Source organism: Tenebrio molitor, chromosome 7 (assembly GCF_963966145.1).
Source record: "Tenebrio molitor chromosome 7, icTenMoli1.1, whole genome shotgun sequence".
NCBI lineage: Eukaryota > Metazoa > Arthropoda > Insecta > Coleoptera > Tenebrionidae > Tenebrio > Tenebrio molitor.
This window is the reverse complement of record NC_091052.1, coordinates 15,338,307-15,358,877: the sequence shown is the minus strand read 5'-3', so window position 1 is coordinate 15,358,877 and position 20,571 is coordinate 15,338,307. Positions and strand designations below refer to the sequence as shown.

The 20,571-nt window shown below is 37.9% G+C and overlaps 3 protein-coding genes and 2 long non-coding RNA genes across 9 annotated transcripts; 2 read left to right on the top strand and 3 right to left on the bottom strand.

Annotated features, from left to right (window-relative positions):
* Window positions 1-708: 708 nt before the first annotated feature.
* Window positions 709-6,083, top strand: Ide (Insulin degrading metalloproteinase). The gene is made up of 17 exons (XM_069052947.1): window positions 709-908; window positions 960-1,168; window positions 1,225-1,432; window positions 1,481-1,650; window positions 1,703-1,825; window positions 1,884-2,086; window positions 3,220-3,558; window positions 3,611-3,714; window positions 3,766-3,868; window positions 3,923-4,018; window positions 4,067-4,176; window positions 4,229-4,373; window positions 4,427-4,537; window positions 4,620-4,740; window positions 4,788-5,284; window positions 5,345-5,554; window positions 5,606-6,083. Exons 1-17 carry the CDS (start codon window positions 832-834, stop codon window positions 5,834-5,836), a joined length of 3,057 nt encoding a protein of 1,018 aa, XP_068909048.1. The 5' UTR covers window positions 709-831; the 3' UTR covers window positions 5,837-6,083.
* Window positions 6,084-7,441: 1,358 nt separating this feature from the next.
* LOC138135155 (uncharacterized) lies at window positions 7,442-9,782 on the bottom strand. The gene is made up of 2 exons (XR_011160876.1): window positions 9,491-9,782; window positions 7,442-9,316 (listed from the first exon to the last, which is right to left on the bottom strand). It is a non-coding gene; the product is annotated as an uncharacterized lncRNA (long non-coding RNA).
* A 1,909-nt stretch (window positions 9,783-11,691) lies between these two features.
* LOC138135298 (putative gustatory receptor 28b) lies at window positions 11,692-14,225 on the top strand. Its single transcript, XM_069053997.1, has 6 exons — window positions 11,692-13,080; window positions 13,129-13,481; window positions 13,530-13,800; window positions 13,848-13,916; window positions 13,972-14,061; window positions 14,106-14,225. The coding sequence occupies exons 1-6, from the start codon at window positions 12,787-12,789 to the stop codon at window positions 14,181-14,183; spliced, it is 1,155 nt and encodes a 384-aa protein (XP_068910098.1). The 5' UTR covers window positions 11,692-12,786; the 3' UTR covers window positions 14,184-14,225.
* Window positions 14,181-18,089, bottom strand: LOC138135299 (uncharacterized). 3 transcript variants are annotated; one of them, XR_011160924.1, is made up of 4 exons: window positions 17,907-18,089; window positions 14,553-14,847; window positions 14,349-14,501; window positions 14,181-14,299 (listed from the first exon to the last, which is right to left on the bottom strand). It is a non-coding gene; the product is annotated as an uncharacterized lncRNA (long non-coding RNA). The 3 variants fall into 3 exon arrangements; XR_011160925.1 differs by lacking the exon at window positions 17,907-18,089 and adding an exon at window positions 15,357-16,698; XR_011160926.1 differs by lacking the exon at window positions 17,907-18,089 and adding an exon at window positions 16,390-16,698.
* A 625-nt stretch (window positions 18,090-18,714) lies between these two features.
* LOC138135297 (uncharacterized) lies at window positions 18,715-20,295 on the bottom strand. 3 transcript variants are annotated; one of them, XM_069053996.1, is made up of 4 exons: window positions 19,485-20,295; window positions 19,135-19,429; window positions 18,885-19,083; window positions 18,715-18,836 (listed from the first exon to the last, which is right to left on the bottom strand). In XM_069053996.1, exons 1-3 carry the CDS (start codon window positions 20,231-20,233, stop codon window positions 18,988-18,990), a joined length of 1,140 nt encoding a protein of 379 aa, XP_068910097.1. In that variant the 5' UTR covers window positions 20,234-20,295; the 3' UTR covers window positions 18,715-18,836; window positions 18,885-18,987. The 3 variants fall into 3 exon arrangements, with proteins under 3 accessions (XP_068910097.1, XP_068910095.1, XP_068910096.1); XM_069053994.1 differs by having other exon boundaries at window positions 18,885-19,429; XM_069053995.1 differs by having other exon boundaries at window positions 18,716-19,429.
* Between the last annotated feature and the right edge of the window lie 276 nt (window positions 20,296-20,571).

Below are 20,571 nucleotides of genomic sequence, written 5' to 3'. Positions count from 1 at the left end.
TTTTCTATAATGTACAGTGAATCACTGAAACAATAATACTTATAGCAACATTTAATTGTCAATGTTTATCTTCGAATTTTTAATGCCTTTTTCCCTGCCTATTTTACCAATTTTTAATGCTTAATGCTCTATTGATAATGTAATTGAACATCTACCGGACAGTATGAAATTAAATTTTAAAGACGCAGTCGAAGTATTTGTAGACAAAATCGGCAAACAGAATTGGTACCTAGGTCTGTGTCTATTTAAAGCAGTAGCGAGGCGGCGAGTCCGACCGCTCTCCAGGGGGGCAATATAAATTATGAGGGCTTATAAATCACCCCTCGAAAAGGAATTTTTCGATGCAAAAGTTACGTTGCTTCGATTCATTATTTTTAAATAGAGAGAATTACATTCCATTTACTAAAAAAGTAAACACACACCTACCTAGTTCGCAAGATGCTCGTCATTTTGGTGTAAGTCTGAAGATTGGCAAAGAAATAGGTTTGGAGAAAAATGTATGAAAAGTTTTTCAATTATTGTGTTTTTTAAGGCGTTCGGATCAAAATTTAAAAATAATTAACCTGTCCTGACATAGAAAACAACTTTGTCATCCTGTATAAATATCGATCTCCCTTTAGAATTGAAGATTAAAGATGTTATTTATCGGTAAAAAATGGGTGTTTTCTCGTATACATTTTCGGTACTGATAGAGAGCCTTAACCCATGGTTAACCGTTTAACCTTATCCTTAACCAAGTTTAACCTTTGTTTTAATTTTACCTGTCAAAACGCAATTCGAAGTATTTAAAATTGTATTAAACACGTAGTTAACACTTAAAATTAAGCCTGGATGCAGTTCGTAAAGCAGAGTTTATTGTTTGTCAAAAAATTAACTGACAATAGATTTAAAACATTTTATTTTTACAGGTGAGTAAACTTTGAGGTTAAGTGTTCAATTTTAAGTTCAATCTCCTGTAGTACTATAAGTTTAACCGCAAACAAATCCACCACCACCAACAAGATGGACAACTCGTCGAATTTAATCATTAGAAGGGTTGAGAATATCATAAAATCCCAAGAAGACAAGAGGCTTTATCGAGGGTTAGAACTGTCAAATCACATGAAAGTTTTACTCGTTAGCGATCCCACGACCGACAAGTCGGCGGCAGCGTTGGACGTAAACGTTGGTAATAACCAATTTTAACATTTTGGGGGGTCCAGCATGATACAAACTACATTGCAGGTTACATGAGTGACCCACGAGAAGTTTTGGGTTTGGCTCACTTTTGTGAACACATGTTGTTCCTAGGGACCCAAAAGTACCCCAACGAGAACGATTACAGTAAGTTTTTGAGTGAACACAATGGCAGCAGCAACGCCGCAACCTATCCTGATCACACCATCTACTATTTTGACGTTGTACCTGAAGAATTAAGCAATGCTCTGGACAGGTACCATTCTAACAAATTGTTTCAAACGCCTATTGACGACACTTGTAGGTTTTCGCAGTTTTTTATCGCGCCTTTGTTTACTGAAACTGCGACAGACAGGGAGATGAATGCTGTGAATTCAGAACATGAAAAAAATATACCGAGTGACGTGTGGAGAAAAGACCAGTTAGACAAGCACATGGCTGATTCAGCTCACCCTTATCACACGTTTGGAACAGGTACACAGCGAATTATCAATAAAAATCACTTTACTGTTAATTTTTAATTCAGGCAACAGATACACGTTGGAGTCGTTACCGAAAGAAAAAGGTATTAACGTAAGAGACGAGTTGTTAAAGTTCCACGAAAAATGGTACTCGTCAAACGTCATGTGTCTGGCAGTACTGGGGAAGGGTAAAAATTAAAATTGAATATGTTTATTTCATATTTGTATAATTTGTTTAATGTTCAGAAAGTCTAGATGAATTGGAAGAAATGGTCGTGAAATTATTCTCAGCGGTGAAGGACAAATCCGTGGAGTCTCCCAAATGGGAGGAACACCCTTTCAAAGAAGAGCATTTCAAGACTTGTGTTTACATGTACCCCATTAAGGATGTCAGAAATTTGAACATCGTGTTCCCATGTCCAGATCTTCAAGAGTATTACAAGTCTTCAGTAAGTATCAGATTGTCCCGTCAAACGGCAAATATCCTCGACAATTCGAAGAAAAACATAAACATGGTTTTTTACTTTTGTTGCCGTCACAGATGTCGTTTTCTCCATAATCGAAAGTGATCTCGGTATTTTTACTAATCGATTCTTTGGCGAAAATGCACAATTTTGGAATTGCGTCGTGAACTCGTACAGGTACCAGAATGCAATTGGGTTGGCAGCTGTGGTTAATGTAGCGCCCTACATTACCATAAAAAGTCGGGTCTATAAACGTTTTTTGATTGGTTTCTCCGAAATTCTCGTTAATGCAAAAAATGTAATTGTTACGTAACTGCATTTCCGCGTACGTTTTGAAGCGTCTCTGCGTTTCACTCGAGGTTAACACCTCACCAGCATACTCACATATGAAGTTACCGCTTTTTATTTCATCTAGGGTTAACAAACCCAATCCTTTTGCGTTGATATCGATTTTGTTTTGGTCCAAGTCCGAGTTACGTAACGCATCAGTGTTGACAATTTTTAGGTTTTTTCTGGGACCGAACTGCACCAATTTATTACCACAGACTATCTCTCTGCAATTGCAGTTGTTGTTGCATTCATAAACTGGTTTACTTTTGTCGGTAATGTCGAAAACGTACTCCTCCAACATCGATCTATTTGAAAACGAATATTTTACACCGCTCCTCTTTAAACAAGAGCATTTCGCTGGTGTACATTCACCCTCGCATCCACATCCTGCAAATTCGTCATTAATGGACCTTTCGATTTCGTCGGTTTTAATATTTTCCAAAATGTACGTTAGGTGAGGATCGTTGTGTTCATAGTCGTCCCAAAATTCCATCGATTGCACTACTTTTTCTTGAAATTGTCAAAAGTAAGGTTATATTTAGGACAATATGTCCGGCGCAAAATTTAAATTTTTATCTATGAAAATTCAACAGTTCCTTGTAGCAGCGTATAATTGCAAGTACAAAAAAAAGATCGATTGATGTGTTTTGTTCATTTTAAGTGGAAAATTATTATTTAAATGTTGTAAAGACAAGGTGTAAAGACGATTATTGTGAAGATTGAGGTTAGGCTTTAAATAGATATTTGACGTTTCTTTCGGCGCCGAGTTTGAAAAATAACATTTTTAGCCTTCGCACTATATCAGTCATTTAATGGGGCACGAAGGTCCTGGAAGTATTTTGTCAACGTTGAAAGCTCGCGGTTGGTCGAATAATTTGGTGGCCGGGAGCAGACCCGCACCGCGAGGGATGGGATTCTTCGGAGTGACGGTCGATCTAACTGAAGAAGGAATCAAACACATCGACGACATCGTCGAGCTCATTTTCCAGTATTTAAACATGCTGAAAACTCAAGGACCCCTGAAGTGGGTCCAGGACGAGAATAGGGACATAGGAAATATGCTGTTTAGATTTAAGGACAAGGAATCTCCGAGGTCTTACATTTCTGGCCTGGTTCATACATTGCAAGTAAATAAGATTGATGTTGTCCGTTTCGCTTCAACGCTGAGACACTTTTCAGGACTACGCCATGGAGGATGTGCTCAGTTGCATGTATCTGTTTTCCGAATGGAAACCTGACATCATAGAAACAATATGGAAAGATTTTGTGCCCGAGAAAATTCGGTAAGTAATCGAAATCGTTGACGAGAAATCTTGACCGATGACATGCTTTAGTATCGTGGTTTTGGCCAAACAATACGAAAGCGAATTGAATCAGGTCGAACCGTGGTACGGTACCAAGTATAAAGTTGCAAAACTCCCAGAAGAAGTTTTGGAGGTAAATAAAGTGTGTCGGCGAATTTTCGAATGTTTTATATTGTGTTATGTTTAGAAATGGAGAAACGCCGGATTGTCCGACGATCTCAAAATGCCCGAAAAGAACGAGTTCATACCGACCGATTTCCAGTTGTACCCCATCGACAAAGATGTAAGATAACATCCGCCCCGTCCGATTTTCTTTTACATAGTTTTCAAGATTACAGAGCATCCGTCAATCATACAAGATACGGCGCTGACGCGAGTCTGGTTTAAACAAGACGAGACGTTTTTATTACCCAAAGCGAACGTCATGTTCGATTTCGTGAGGTATCACGCGATTTATTATTCAACAACTTTTTCCACCGCCTTTTCTTTCCAGTCCTTTGGCTTACTTGGACCCTCTCAACTGCAATCTAACCCACATGTTGGTGCAACTGTTTCGAGACGCCCTGAACGAGTACGCTTACGCGGCTGAACTCGCGGGTCTCAAGTGGGAACTGATCAACACCAAATACGGACTGATCGTACTGATTTTTTGGGTCGCAATTGATTGTTTTTTGTAAATTATGATTCGTAGCTCGCCATCGGTGGTTACAGCAATAAACAGCACATTTTCCTGGACAAAGTCATGGAGAAACTGACCAACTTTAAGGTGGATCCGAAGCGATTCGAGATCTGCAAGGAGAACGTAAGTATTCGAGAAATGAATTGTCGCCGGAGAGTGGTTCGATGTTTTGTGTTGGTTTGTTGAGAGTAAAGGTGCGTTGTAGTACATCAGAAACTTGAAGAATTTCGCCGCCGAACAGCCCTACCAACATGCCGTTTATTATTTGGCGGCTTTGTTGACCGAGCACTCCTGGACCAAGCAGGAGCTTTTGGCGGCAACAGAACGTAAGTGTTTCGCCTAAGAAAAGCTAATCTCACACGAGAAAATTTAGAATTGACGATGGACAAGTTGGAAGCGTTCATTCCCCAAATTCTGTCCAAAATGCACATCGAATGTTTGATTCACGGAAACGCGAACAAAGAGAAAGCTTTACAATTGGTGCAAATAGTAGAGGATCGACTGTTGTCAACTTTGAACATGTCCCCCTTGCTGCCTAGACAGTTGTTGCTCAATAGAGAACTGAAACTCGAAGACGGGTGCAACTACGTGTACGAAGTACAAAACGACGTACACAAAGAGTCTTGCATCGAACTGTACTACCAGTGCGGTCTCCAGTCGAAGGAGAACAACATGAAATTGGAACTGTTTGCTCAAATAATTCAGGAGCCTTGTTTCGATATCTTGCGGACTAAAGAACAACTAGGCTACATCGTTTTTAGCGGGATCAGGAGATCGAACGGGGTCCAGGGACTGAGAATCATTGTTCAATCCGACAAGCACCCCACTTTTGTAGACGACAGGATCGAGGAATTTTTGAAAACCATGTTGGTACGTGCCGAACGAATTCGAGGGGAGGTCTAGTTCACGTTTTTGTTTTTTTCCGAGCAGACTTACCTGAGCAGCATGCCGGAAGACGAGTTCTTGAGACACCGTGAAGCTCTGGCCGCGCAAAGATTGGAAAAACCCAAACAGTTGTCCACTCAGACCAACATATTTTGGGGGGAGATCACAGCGCAGCAGTACCATTTCGACAGGGCCAACGTCGAAGTCGCTTACTTGAGAAGTCTCACCAAAGACGACATCGTCGGATTTTACAAAGTACGTTGACGGTATTCGTGATCATGCATCGTAAGTAGAGCGGTTTTGCAGAATTTGTTGGAAGAAACTGCTCAGTTCAGGAGGAAGCTCTCTGTGCACGTTATCTCGATGGCGGACGGAGGGGCCGGCAGGATCGCGGAGAAGGAATACACTGCCGAAAGTAGGGGGCCCAGCTCCACAGTAGTGTGCGACATTACCGTTTTTAAGAGTTCGCACGAGATGCATCCTTTGGTTCAGCCGTACATTAACATAACACGCAAAGGAAACAAGTGTAAACTTTGATTAGAAAGTATCAAATAGGCAATTAATAAAACGCATTTCGCAAGAGAACGAGCATGTCGAGGATTTTGTTATGATTTTAAGTAAATGTTTTAGGTGCATCGAGGGGTCACTACTAAATTGTCACATTTTTTTTTTACTTTTCTTGTAAGATCGTGTAGCCCGAGATCTGATCTAATACCTGTTAAAGACAGGCATTATGTCAAATGCTCCAACTGTAGGAAATTTTAATAAATCACTTTAAATCTGACTGGCTTTTTTATTTATTAAAAAAAAAAATGTTTTTCCCTCTAATTTGAGCGACAGCAAAATGTCGGCCACGAAAAACAAGTCTACTCTTACTTTATTTTAAAATTTATTTATTTATTTATTGTAAAAACGTTTTAGATGTGGATTTCGAAACTCAAGGCTTTTTTTTGAAAAAGAGCTTATATTAATAACATAATTACATAAACATTTTTGTTTTATAATACAAAAATTTCCGATAATATTGCGGAATCTGTAAAAGTGCCCCGAATGCTTGCAGCGTTTCCACGTTGAATGGCAAGGGAAATCCTCTCGAAAAGGAATTTCTTTGATTTTGAATCGCCTGATTCCGCGATAAGTCGGTTTCCGATGACATTAATGAAATCGATGGCTTCTTTGCACCAAGGGCCTAAGGTTTCAAATGCTAAACCTTTAAACACGTAGTTTGACGAAATGATTGAAAATGCATTTTTTATTCCGTTGGGCTCATTATCACTCGTAAAATGCCCTGTATTATGGGACAAGTGGTTGAAATTTTATCATTTCATAATAATTGTTAGTAATTTTTTTATACAACGAGTTTCTAAAGCTCCGCATTTTTGCACGCGTGAGCAAGTTTAAATAACAAGCCGTACACGAGTTCTTTAATGCTCACAAGTGCAAAAAAAAAGCTTTAGACACGAGTTTTATACATAATTTTTTGTAATGCCTATTTAATATCACAAGATATTGCACCCTGGCTTCACAAAAATGTATAAAGTAAAATCGCATTACGCTCGCTTCCACAGGAAATTTGATCACATAAATTTCCATGGTGTTGAGTAAACACACCATCGCCATTTTGCGCAATTTCATATTAAAAGCATTTCTTAAAAGACAAAGTGCTGGTTATAAGCCTAAAAAGCAAGAGTCTTTACAAGAGACAAAATGGCTGCTTTCTTGTTGAACGCACCTGACGAAAAATAGAGCCATCCATACAATCAAGGAGTAAAGTTGCTCATTATACAGAGTGTCTCACAGAGTATGGCATATATTCAAACCCTGCATTATGCAAACCCTGAAGGTAGGGGAAGTGGGCTTAAAATGGGATACTTAACGTTTAACGTTATGTATAAAAAAAAATAAGTGTTGTAAAATTGTGTAAAGTAAATCTTGCTATAGTATAGTTATTGATTTAAACATATATTCATCAAAAACAATCTAAAATAAAAAACAAGTAGTTACATGTGGTTAATTAGTAAATGTCTGCAATTTCCCATTTTACCTACACAGTGTCGGTAAAATGGGAAAGTGCTGGAGGTAAAACGGGATATGGATTTAACACGGGAAATTATTCCTATAATAAGATTTATTTAGAAAATATATTTTTCAAAAACTTTATTTTTGTAGGCAAATATCACATGTGAATTCGTCATCATCATCACTTTCTACACCTGCACATTCATCATGGGCCCATTTGCCGCAACGACAGCACATTATCCATCCTTCTCCGCAGTGGTCTTTAGAATAGTTATTACCGCAAAACAGGCATTCCACATCAACGTCAGATTCGCTGCTACTGGATTGGGTCCTTGATACTCGTGCTTTGGTCACATTAGACTCCTGTTTCTTACCTTTCGATGAGCTGTTGTTTGCAGCGTTTTTGTTTTTGAAAGTTATTCTATTCGTTTTCATTTTGTCTGCATTATTTTTTCTGTTTTTCTGAACCAGGGATTTTTCTAACTCTTCTTTATAAGGGGTACTGGTAAGGATTGCAGCTTTACCCTTTCTGCTGACTTTCTTTTTTGATAGCTTTACATTCTTAGCTTTCGGATATGGAGCAATTGTTTCAGGACTGATTAAATTGCACATGCTGCTAGTTGATGGTTTTTCAACTTGAGTGATTATTTGCTCATCTGGTGTAGACTCTCTTACAAAGTCACGTTGAATTTGTTCCATTGCATCTTCCATTTCAGGTGACACAGCTGCAACTGCATCATTTTCAGTACTGTCATTGTTTTGAGGTGGGTCATAACTAGTTGGCAAAGCTGCAGCATACATATCTTCTGTAAATACTGTGTGGTCCAATGGATATAATCCAGTTTTCTTAAAACCATTAATGGCGTTTAAAGGTGTTGAGCCTCTTAGATATGCTTTAGCGAACAAAGATCCAACTTCGTTTATAGTAATGCGGCGTCCTGGATGGTTTCTCAACCATATTTCCACTTCTTGAGTATAAAAAGTGGTGAGTGGCCCCATAAACGAAACGTCGAGCGGCTGCATACGGTGACTGGTATGCGGTGGTAAACATAAAATTGTTACTCCATTCTGCCGTGCTTTTTCTATCGTTGCTATATTTTGGGTGTGTGTTTTATGCCCATCCAGTATGAGTAATACTGGATTACTTTTCGAAGTTTGAGTGTGATGAACGAAATGATCAAACCATTTCTCAAACAACTCTAATTGCATCCACCCAGATTTATGGCAAACTGATAGTGAACCTGGCGGAGTTCCATCAGCAAATTGAGGTTTCATTCGCACTCGAGGAAAAATTAGCATAGGTGGGACAAAAATGCCACTTGGACTCATACAAATTACTACAGTCGTTAACTCCCCACGTTCGGCTGATGTTAGGGAGCCTACTTGTTTTCTTCCTCTGGCAGCAATAATTTTTGATGGTCGAGATTGGACAGTAGTGATACCTGTTTCGTCCACGTTAAATATTCTTGATGGCGGGAAATTATGTTTCTCTTGGAGCGATTTCAAAATATCAAAAAATGAGCCAACTGCTTCTCGGTTGAAGCCTTGCGCTCTTGCCGCAGAAGTTGCTTCAGGACTGCGAAGAGACAAATTGTTTCTCTTCAGAAAGGAATGTAACCAGTGCCATCCTGCCAACTTAGTTTCATTATTAAAGTGATGAACGATATTATTTCTAACAGCAATTTGATACGCAAGACTTCGAATACTTCTTGTTGTTAGTCCATATAACATAGCTTCCATGTTTTTAACATAATCTACTAACTGTTTCTCTAGTTCCATTGGAAACGTTAATTTTCTGCTCCCCAGTTGTTTTGAATGGTCAAGTGCCTGTTTATTTTTGTTTTTAAAACGCCTTTCTAAAGTCGACTTTGGAACATTAAATTGTTTAGCAGCTTTTAAGTAACCACATGTTCCATTTCGCAACGCCTCTAGTGCCCTAGACATAGCTTCTTCGGACCAAGATTGGCGGTCGGTTTTTCGTTTATAAGTGGAAGGCATCTGAAAACAAATAAAAATAAATACTGGGCTGGTGTAGGTAAAACGGGATACTATCCCGTTTTAAGGCGTAAAAATTTCCCATTTTACCTACATTTGTCTTAAAATTTTTAAAATTACCGCGTGAAAAACAAATGTCTTTCAGAGCAATTTGGCCTGCATCGCTTGTTAACTAACCTTTGAAGACAATTTGATGCGCAGTAACAACCCAAGAGCACGAGTTGTTCTCTTCCAGGAGCTTATTCCGTAAACACTAATTATTACATTCACAACTTCCGAAACCAATAAAATCACTCTCTCTGTTTAAAACACAAGCGGATCGCACTTTTGACAGCAGACCACTAACACTAGCGTCCACACACACGCATTAGGTGCTAATACGAGTAGTTGCCAGCTCTCGTTGCGGGTTAAACACTGATATCCCGTTTTACCTACATACCCCATTTTAGGCCCACTTCCCCTACTATTGGGGACACGGAAAACTGGACAGATGTGTGATTCAGTTGTCAAAATTTCTAAACCATACCTACCTTAGCTACTCATAACCAAGTTGACAGTTTTTTTGAAAACATCAATCATAATGACGATAAAGGTGCATTTACATTGACATCGAATACGCGAAAGTGGTCATTCTTTCCAAATTAGAAGAAGGGTTGTCGATCCGGAGGTTAGCCCAATATGATAACATCGCGAAGAGGATAAAACAAACAATATTACCTATGGTGCTCTAAAATATCAGCGACATTTATGGTGTCAAACTTAACTAACCTATATAAAAATATGACGGCCAAATTTCAAAAAGGCGTCTTCACATGTGGAAAAAACTGTAATAAATCGACTTCTTGATTTTTGAGATGTACAGTCGCGGCCGTTGAAATCTCAGATAGGAAAGATTTAAAGACTCTGTATAAATTCCGAAATTTGATTAGCGTAAACAGGATTTTCATCAAGTATTATAAAGTCAGTGTCAATTTTTGACATATTAGGTCAGAATACAGCGTAACTTTTGAAATGCTGCAATTATCTGGTTTGCAAAAATTTATTAGACGGTGTGAGTATAAGAGTCATTGCGACAGAAATTAATGTGGATAATGTTTGAGTGACATTTTGAGAAACGTCACTTTCAATACCATTTGCAAAGCCAAAAGTTTGGCGTTGTCAAAGTGACTGAGTTTTCAACGGCCGTGACTGTACTTGATAATTTTGAAATTAACTGTATGTAGTTATGTACCCGTGTTAGGAAAGAAGCAAAAAGTTTTTAAAAAAATTCGATTTATTTTTCAACATAGACTTTCTAACTTTTTCAAGCCCTCCAAAAAATAGGATTTGTCAAACTGCGAAATAGGCATCAGTTTCGGTAGTAATCTGCTCGTCCGATGCGAATCTTTTTCCACCGAGCCATTCTTTCATGTTGGGAAACAGGAAGAAGTCACAGAGGGGTGTAAATCTGGAGAATACGGTGGATGGGGCAGCAATTCGTAGCCCAATGCGTGTGCCGGCGCATTGGCTTGGTGGCTTGGTGGAACAGCACTTTCTTCTTCGCCAAGTGGGACCGTTTTTGCTTCAATGCATCGTCAAATCTGTCCAATAATTGTGTATAATACTGCCCTATGATCATTCTTCTGTTTTGTAAATTCCAAAAGTAATTCTACTTTCTACGTCTACCTACCTACATCAAAAGGTTCCTGATGGCATTGTATGTAGTTTGTACGGATGATAATTACAGCTGTCAATAAATATGACATTAAACAAATATATTTCATAGCAAGCAACTCATATATTTTGTTTATTATATGTAATTTTCTAAATGTGCCTATGACCAGGTTTGGTGGTTGATACCCGGTATAAGTACTATTTTTTGCACGACAACGATTTTAATGGAAAAAAGCCGAAAACTTGTAAATTATCACTAACTGTCAAGCTAAATTTAAATGTCATGTTGATAATTAATAGTTATTTATTTAACGAGTTCGTGTGTAAATTGGGCTTTTTTTTGTTCGACGAGCCCCTTAAAGGTTCCAAATCGCTTAAAATCTTTAAAATCAGCTTGACGTTTCTTTTTGACAAGTGGTGACATTTATCAAAATTCGTTCACACAGGAGAAAATTCTCAAATTCTGACAGTGTCGAACAAAAATAGTAGTTTATTTGACGAGTTCTTGTGTAAATTGGGTTTTTTTAGCACAAGTGGACCAGTTTAAAACGCGAGTGAAACGAGCGTTTTAAGGGCCCACAGTGTTGAACAAAAGAATCATTTTGAAACTTTTGACTTTTTTCAATTAAAATTGTTAGGTCGCAAAAAAAACAGTATAAGCATGTCGGGAGTGCATGATTGTTACCCTCGGTGCTCTGTAGGACCTGCGGCCTTCGCCATCGGGCTCCAAACTGCACCTCTGATAAAAAAGAAAATTAATATGAAATAAATAATATGTATCATAAAAGGTTGAATTTGCCTAAGGGGAAAAAATTGACTAAAAGCTTGAGTTGGCTATGTTTTTTTGTCCAAGGGGAAAAAAGAGACTTTACTCCATACAATCAGGGAGTAAAGTTGCTCATTAGAGGTCATGCAAAAAGGTTTTTTGTTCCTCTGTGAGCGAGCATTCGCATAACTATGCCATTTTGCCTCTTTCAAACAAAATGTGTGACTTTGGTGTACAGTTCGAGACACGGAATTTTGGGCATCGCTGTCAATATACTGTCAAAAAATGTAAAATAGGCTTTACATTATTAACCTCAATGACTGACATGCGACTGACGTGGACAGAAAATAAATTTTATTTTAATTTTATTTAAAATTTTGAATATAAAGTTACAGACTCATTTTCTAAGGAGTTATGTCTGGTATCGAACAAAATCAAATACAGCACTCGAGAGTAAGGCCGCTTTTGTTCACTTGAATTGCATCGACCACTCCGCTGCGCGTCGTGGCCGAACATGCAATTCGCGTGAACAAAAGCTTTACCTTCCTCTCTCGTAGTGTAAATAACTATGAAAATTTGACTTTTGAATGTCACGTTGGCAATAAAGAGTGATTTACATCGCAATTTTTTGAACTGACAGAAAAATGATGCCCGAAATTCCGTGTCCCGAACTGTACAAAGTAAATCTGATAGATGTGATTAAACAAATATCTAATGAAAAATGCAGGAATGAAAGCTGACTCAAGTTATAACTTTTATTTTGTTTTTCATACTCCCCCCCCCCTCTCCCCTTACTCAAAAACTCGACTTTTGTTTCTCATTATTAATTATACTAACTAGTCTAGGAAGTAACAAGTTATTTTGGTACACCTAATAACTATTTTCAAACCAGACAAAGGAAGATAAGGAGTTTTAATTTTTGTTTCACATCTATTCATCCGCATGACATTATTATGTGTTGTGCTATAGAATTCTTGCTATTGTTGCTACAGTAGACAATACCCCTTGACGTTAATTGCCCATTTCAGTCAATATCCATTCACAATTAAGTAGAATGTTGGCGTGCAGGAACATCTACGAAACGTTACGATTTCTCTTTTTCGTTTCCAAAATTTTTGGTCTGGCGCCGTTACGTTTCGATCTTTCTTCCTCCAGGCCCGACAGATTCGCCATTCTGTGGAGTATCTTTGTCCTGTGTTTAACCATAGCTTTTGTGATCTACGTCACCAGTCTTGACGTGTTGGTGCAATACAGCGTGATTGTCGAAATAGTCGAAACTGTGGAGGAGTTTTTGGAAAATCTCATCAGCATAACAATGATTCTGCTTATGATCCTGAACCGCAACAAAGTAAAATTCACTTGGAAAGTAACGAACCCGTTGAAGAGTTTTTTGTAGATTGTCAACGTGATGAAAAATCTGTCTCAGTTTGACAACAGAATAAGAAACGTGTCGATCCTCCCGAGACTCAGAACATCAAATCGAAAAATCTTTCGATTCACCGTCGCCGCAATAACAATAATATTTTTTTCTGTCGCGTTAAAACACATAATCATTTTCTCTTTTGTTGAGGAAAAAGGGCCGAACAGTTTTCTTTACAATGCTCGCAGCGCTATCGCCTTTTTCGTGTATTCTTTGGTTCTGGTACAGTTTTGCGCGCTGACACTGGTCCTAAAGCAAAAATTTGAAACACTCAACTACCACCTCTTGTCAATCGATTTTGAAATCAAGCACAACGCACACAAACTGAAGTAAGTCGCGTTGCATTTTTGTGGTAAATCCTTTCGTATTTTTTCCAGCTCTAGAAAATTAAAATTCGTTTCGCAACTCCATTATCACCTAACCAACACAAGTTTCACGTTGAACAAAATCTTCTCGATTCCCGTTTTGCTAACGACGCTCCTGCAACTGGTCATTCTCGTCACTGCTCTGTTCTTTTTGATCGAATCTTTGTTCATCAACGGTGATGCCGCAGCTGTCGGTTTAATATGCCAGAACAGCGCCGATGTCGCTTTTTATTTCATGCTATCTTCGACTCTGATTTTTGTGTCGTCGCGGACCATGGAAGAGGTGCGAAATTTTACTGTGAAAGCGGGGAAACTGATGAATCTTTTCAGGCTCGAAAATCCGCCATTATCTTGCACGTGATAATGACCAGGAGTTTGTCAGAAGAGATGCAGCTTTCGGTGAGTTGGATTCGTTTTGTTAAAAGCGATCAAACAACAATAAAGCAACTTGCAGGCGGTGAATTTCTCGTTGCAATTGATGCACCACTGTGTCCGCTTCACTGTTTCCAATCTGTTCGTCATCGACGAATCGCTGATCCATTCGGTGAATATTGCACTGCGAAGCGACCAAATACACATTTTTTATAGGTTTTAGCAACTGTCTGTGCCTACCTCGTCATCGTGATACAGTTTGAACTTGGAGACAAGAAAATCAATCACAAATAAATTCACTCATTTTATTTATTAGAAATAAACTCTGACACAGTATTTTGCGTTTATTTTTCAAACGTCATCCCGAACTGGATAATGATAAAACTAAACGTGGCCACTGCTCCTAAAATCTAACATTTCATCAATAAAGATGACTTCTATGCACTATTTTGCACCTACCGTGCAAAACAGAGTCTCGTTTATGTCAAAGAGGTTGAAGCAAGTGAAGGTGAGTTTTTCGTGCTTGGATTGCAGAACGAAATTCCAAATCTTAATTGCGACAAGTCGCGATTTAGTCGAGAGTCGCAGTTGAAGCTTCGCCATTTTGTTACACTGCAAAACAATTCGGTCAAAAGTTGTCAAGTTGCGTTTGTAGACAATCACTTCGTCAGCAGTCTGCGAGGAAATAAGAGTGAGTGTTACGATATAAAATCCGTTTATGAAGATGTTCCAGAACGCTTCCAACTTATTGATAAGAGCAATAGATTCGTTGTAGTGGACGTAGCGAATGTCCAGCAAGTAGTGTATGGCAGCAGTTGACGATATCGCACCTTTTAAAATTATAATTAAGTTCACCAAAGCGTAGACTCTTTGTAAAGTATTTGCGGCATCTCGAATCTTCTTGTGGGTTGTGTTTAAAGAGATCAAGTAAGTCACCACTGACAGTTCCCTCGATTTGCTGCAAAACAATAGTTATTTTATAAACAAGTTTGTTAATGAAGGCGATTAATAATCGAAACTGTTTAAAGCACGAACGAGTGTAGCGAGTGAGTGCCTTTAATAGTTGAGATTATTAATCGCCCATTAACAAACGAGTTGATTACAAAATTTTTTCGTTGACCGCATTTTTTTTTTTTGTGACAAAATTTCAAATTAAAGTCAAATCAAAACCAATTTCAGCTTTTTTCGATAAAGATGAGACACCTTATAAAAGACCTTCATCTTTTTTTTTCTCCTCGGGGTAGGCTATTTTAAAATTTTTCAACACTTTCTATTCTCTTTTCCACAAAGTGTCAGAAGACATCAACTCCATTCACATTCAATTTTACGTAAAAATCACGTTTGCTAAAAAAAACCTAGTTACCATTTAAAAATATGACATGCGAGTTATAACAAAAAAGGTCGCCATTGTGAAAAAGTGAATTGCAAATAGTGAAGTTATGGAACTAGAAAACCCTTCTGCATTACCTGCTGCTGTAATGGCCAGTGCAAACGACGCATGTTCCAGTTTACTACCGGCAAAAAGTCGAGAGCTGTACGAAAAAACCTATAATGAATTTGAAACCTGGTGCACTGAACAACAAATAACAAATTACACGGAGCCTGTCTTCCTGGCGTACTTTTTAAATATTGCTCAAAGAGGCTTAATAGCGAGCCTCTGGCCAAAATTCTCAATGCTGAAATCAACTCTTTATGTGAAGAAAAATATCGACATAGGAAAATTTAACAAATTGATAATGAATATTAAAAGACAAACTGAAGGACACGTTCCAAAAAAATTTAAAGTTTTAGAAAAAGAGCAGGTACAAAAATTCATTCTTGACGCTCCTAATAATTTGTTCTTAATGACCAAGGTAAGCAAAGGGTTTAAATTAAAATGTGTACTAGCAAACCACTTTATATTATAAGTCGCACTAATTTTTGGAATAGCTGGCGCGTTAAGGAAGCATAAACTTCTGGAGTTCAAACCAATAATGTTGAAGACCAAAAATCAAAATTTCTAATCACTATCCCAGGATCAAAAACAAAAGAGAAAAGAATTTTTACGGTTGTGGATAATGATCAAAATACATTCTTAAAATTAATCAGACAATATATAACACTGAGACCACAGTATACAAAACACACACAATTCTTTGTATTTTATCGAAACAATAAATGCTCTACAAATCCTGTGGGCATCAACACATTTGCCAAAATACCATGTACAGTTGCACAATTTCTCAAACTGGATCAGCTACAGCTATATACAGGACATTGCTTCCGCAGATCTTCTGCCTCAATATTGTCAGATTCAGGGGCAGATTTTGCAGCAATAAAGAGACTCGGGGGGTGGAAATCAACCAGTGTTGCGGAGGCATACATTGAAGATTCAATCCAGAACAAAGTAAACATTGCTAAACAATTATTTTGGACAAACGAGACAGCCTCTTCTTCCAAAGCCCCAGGTGACATCAACATAACCTCAAACAACTTTGAAAACGTCCAAAATTATTTGAACCTGAATATAAATCCTGACGTTCACAGCACAAACAATTTATCTGTTCCTTCCTTAACTTTATATAATTGTAATATTAAATATTTTGTAATGAATAATCAAAAATAATTATGTATTAAATGTAGGATGTTAGAGTTATTGAGTCATTTTCATTTTTCATTGGTTTTTTATGCGTATGTCGTATATCTGGTTGCCTGTATCAAAACGTCAAAATCGCAAAATCGTTGATTAATGAAAAATAGTGTATTAATGAGGTCCATTAATACACTATAATTTAGACAAAAGAATTCATTAATATTGAAATTAACAAGCGGTCAACGGAAATAGTTATTTAATAAACTAGTTTGTTAATGAAGGCGATTAATAATCGAAACTGTTTAAAGCACGAAGGAGTGTAGCGAGTGAGTGGTTGAGATTATTAATCGTCCATTAACAAAGGAGTTGATTACAAAATTTTTTCGTTGACCGCAAACTTTTTTTTTGTGACAAAATTTCAAATTTCAAATTTTCAAAACCAATTTCATCTTTTTTGATAAAGATGAAACCTTATAAAATACCTAAAGGCCTATAGGCCATTTTTAAATTTTTCAACACTTTCTATTCACTTTTCCACAAAGAATGTCAGAAGACGTCAACTCCATTCACATTCAATTTCACGTAAAAATAACGGTTGCTAAGAAAACCTATAGTTACCTTTGAAAAATATGACATGCGAATTATAACCAAAAATGTCGGTTTTTGAAAAAGTGAATTCGTAATTGTGCAGTAAGTGCAAACAATGCATGTTCGAGGTTGTTTATACATCAAAATATCATCAAAACGTCAAAATCGCAAAAATCGTTGATTAATGAAAAATAGTGTAAACTCGGTACCTACAGGTTGCAAAGACACACTTGTCATTTACAACAGCATTTTTTTCATATTTCTGAACCAAATAAAGGCACAAAGGGATCAGAAAATCATAGTTTGGGTTGAATATTTTCCAAATAAGTACAGTTTTAAAGTAATTTCAAATGACTAATGCCATAAAAGTGCTGTTGCAAATGACAAGTGGGTCTTTGCAACCTGTACCGAGTTTATTAATATTTTAGACAAAATAATTCATTAATATTGAAATTAACAAGCGGTCAACGGAAATAGTATATAACGGTATTAGGCCGATATGGGTTATATAACAGACATGGTTGAGGTATTGTAAAATCGAGGCGGAGCCGAGATTTTATAATCAACCGAGTCTGTTATATCCATATCGGCCGTATGTTGTTTTATAGTTTTCTTTATACCAATAATACTTAACATTTAACGATGATTTATTTGTAAGACTGACATTTCTCTTTACTTCAAAAATTAAATTTAGTTGTCATCTATGCCGTAACCGTAGCAACGGTAGCAAAAATAACGGCCTCGGTCTGATAATTTTGAATAACGGCCTAGTCTGTTATAGGTATCATATCAATCAAGCATTGAGTACTGATAAATCCTAATAACAGTATGGTATAAAGAAAAAATAATAAACTTACTTGAGCGAGTTTGAGTCGAATTTTTTGAAGTCGTGGTAAAAATTGTCAAACTCTCGGTTGAGCCACTCGAATCTTTTTTTAAGCAGCCAGGCCAGTACAAGAAACTGGTGCAGAACCACTCCTGTATTCAGTGTTGCAACGGTGGCAGCAACAATGAAACTGACATCACCCAACAAGCCTTCAAATCTCTGGTGAATCACCGAGTATTGCAAAATAATATACAGCAAATAATGACAAGATTGAGCCAACACCGCGAGTTTTACGTATTTGTCGAAATTTTTGACGTTGGTTTTTATGTTAAGGCTTGCAAGGTCTCTGTCGATTTGAACGATTTGTTGTAAAATTTTCACGATCTGGAAAAAAATGTTTTCGAACATATTATTTTCGAACTTTCTTACCCTCGGTCCTGATAGCAACATTATCGCCGAAAGAAGGATCAAAGATACCATTCTGGTAAATGAGTTTAGAGTGTTGACGATTAATAGAATCCAGTTTCGATTTTTTGGAAACAAGTCGGAGCCCAATACATGATTAATAATGGAAAATAAGTAGAACGCAAAAGCTAGGAGACACCAAAGAAAGCTGATCAGACTTTGTCGATATCCCTTAGGGTCTAGGTTTACAGTACAGAATCCAAATATTTTTGAAAATAAAAAAACAGGATAGACGGTTTGATAGAGACTTATTTGCGTCTTTTCGATCATGTTGGTAGCAAATGATTTGTAGCTTTGTTAGAAACAATCAATACAACTGTAAATTTGTCACAGACAGGTATTTATTAATTCTCACAATTTCCACAGTAATTGTTCAGCTTTTTATTATTCCACAAAACGTCGATAAGTTGTTTGATTTGTTATTGTCGTAGTTCTAATCCAAACCCGAGTGAAATTGTACTACAATTACGAGATATGTTGCGATTGCTCCAACAATCTGAAATATACACGGAGTCTCTAATCAACAATTTGTGTTGTCGCTTACCGAAAACAAGAGTTTCTCGTCTAGGACAAAAACGGAACACCCTGTAAACTCGACCTCGTTTTCCAAAAGTTGGAAAGAGAAGTGTATTATCTAGAAAAAAATGTTAGTTTAAATTTTGTAGATTTGGATCTATTACGTAATTTTCCATTTCTTCGGTTCTGTCATAGATCGTGTGTAGAATGTGACTGGTCAGCTTGGCCTGAAACTTGAGAGATTGTTTTATGGTCACGAAGTTGAAAAACTCGAATACCGCGTTTCTGGTAGAACACGAGACCGAGACCAAGCTGAAGAGCGCCCCACAATTGATAAATCCGTTTAGGGCGTAGTAGGTGGAGTATAACATAGGGCGCTGAGCTTTCGCATTCGAATCGCTTATAAAATAAAAGTAGATCGTGAAAGTTATCGAGATAAACAGATTCAAGACTGTCACCAAGATGGGGAAACTGAAAATTCTGTTCAAATCTTGAGCGAGAGAGCACAGTTGTTGGTGCTGGCGTCTCAACTGTTCCAAGAAATGAATGGTCTCGTCGGATTTCCTGTAAACCCTGCAAAACACTCAAGTCTAGTTTGGACAGTACCTACTCGTAATTGTTGTCTTACGCAGGAGAGTGGAATCGCACGTGAGTGTAAGAAAACAATGCGTCGCCGGTGTGGTCGCGGTACCACTTGTACTTCACTTGCTTCAGTTTCAAATTGATCCATTTGAATTTTTGTCTGATGAGCATAGCGACGGTGCCGAACTGGCTGATCATTATTAGCATTGTCGTCAAGGGGTAAACGTAAGCCACCACTTCGGTACCGACGTCGTACAAAGTCACATGTTCCAGAAACAAGCAAACATCCACCACCAAATATGCAACAATCAAAGAAGCAACAGTCGCGGCTGCGAGGATCGAGCAAGCGCGCGCGCGAGCTTGTTCCCTCTTCAGATCAACCGGAGGCTGCAGAAATCGAATTCTTTTGTCGAAGTGGTACAGTCTGCGGAACAACGACACCATCTGGAAAATATCAGTCGCACACTCTTCGCATCTTCGATCGTTTACCTTTTTCCGGTTGGCGAAGGTGGTCCCTGCGATTACGAAACTGTTGAGTAGCGAGACGGAAAGGTAGATTCTGTCGCCGATTTGTATGATCAGCTCGTTGGTAACCGCGGGTTTGTCTCCCATTCTTATGGTGCATGCTGCGTAAGATGCAAAAAACCCGTTCAGGAGGACGAACCAGAGAATGCCAAGTTTGTGTGATGAATCGGTCGGCCCGGTTTGAATTTTGTTCGGGTAGAGGCCGACAATTTTGGAAAAAATCAGTACAGGTTTGAGGGCCTCGTAAATGTTCGGTGTTTTTCCGGGCATGATTAATTTTTCACTAAACGGAGGAAATTGACGCGCTGGTCGCTACTTGTGAATAATTAATACTGTCATAAATTTAACCCCATAATTGCAAGCTATTCCGGGTCTTGATCGACATCATTTGTCACATTATTTACCACAAACGTTTATTTTTATAGAAATTCAAAGAAGTAAACAGAATTATGTGAAGATTGTGCAAGCGCGGTGCTGAAAAATTGTCTTATTTATGTAAAGCGTGATTAATAGTTCGTTATTTAAATATTATATGATTAACTAGTCCAGTTGTAGCTGAAGTACTATGATTAGGTAGGTCGATATAGCACTGACCATCTGTAAATGTC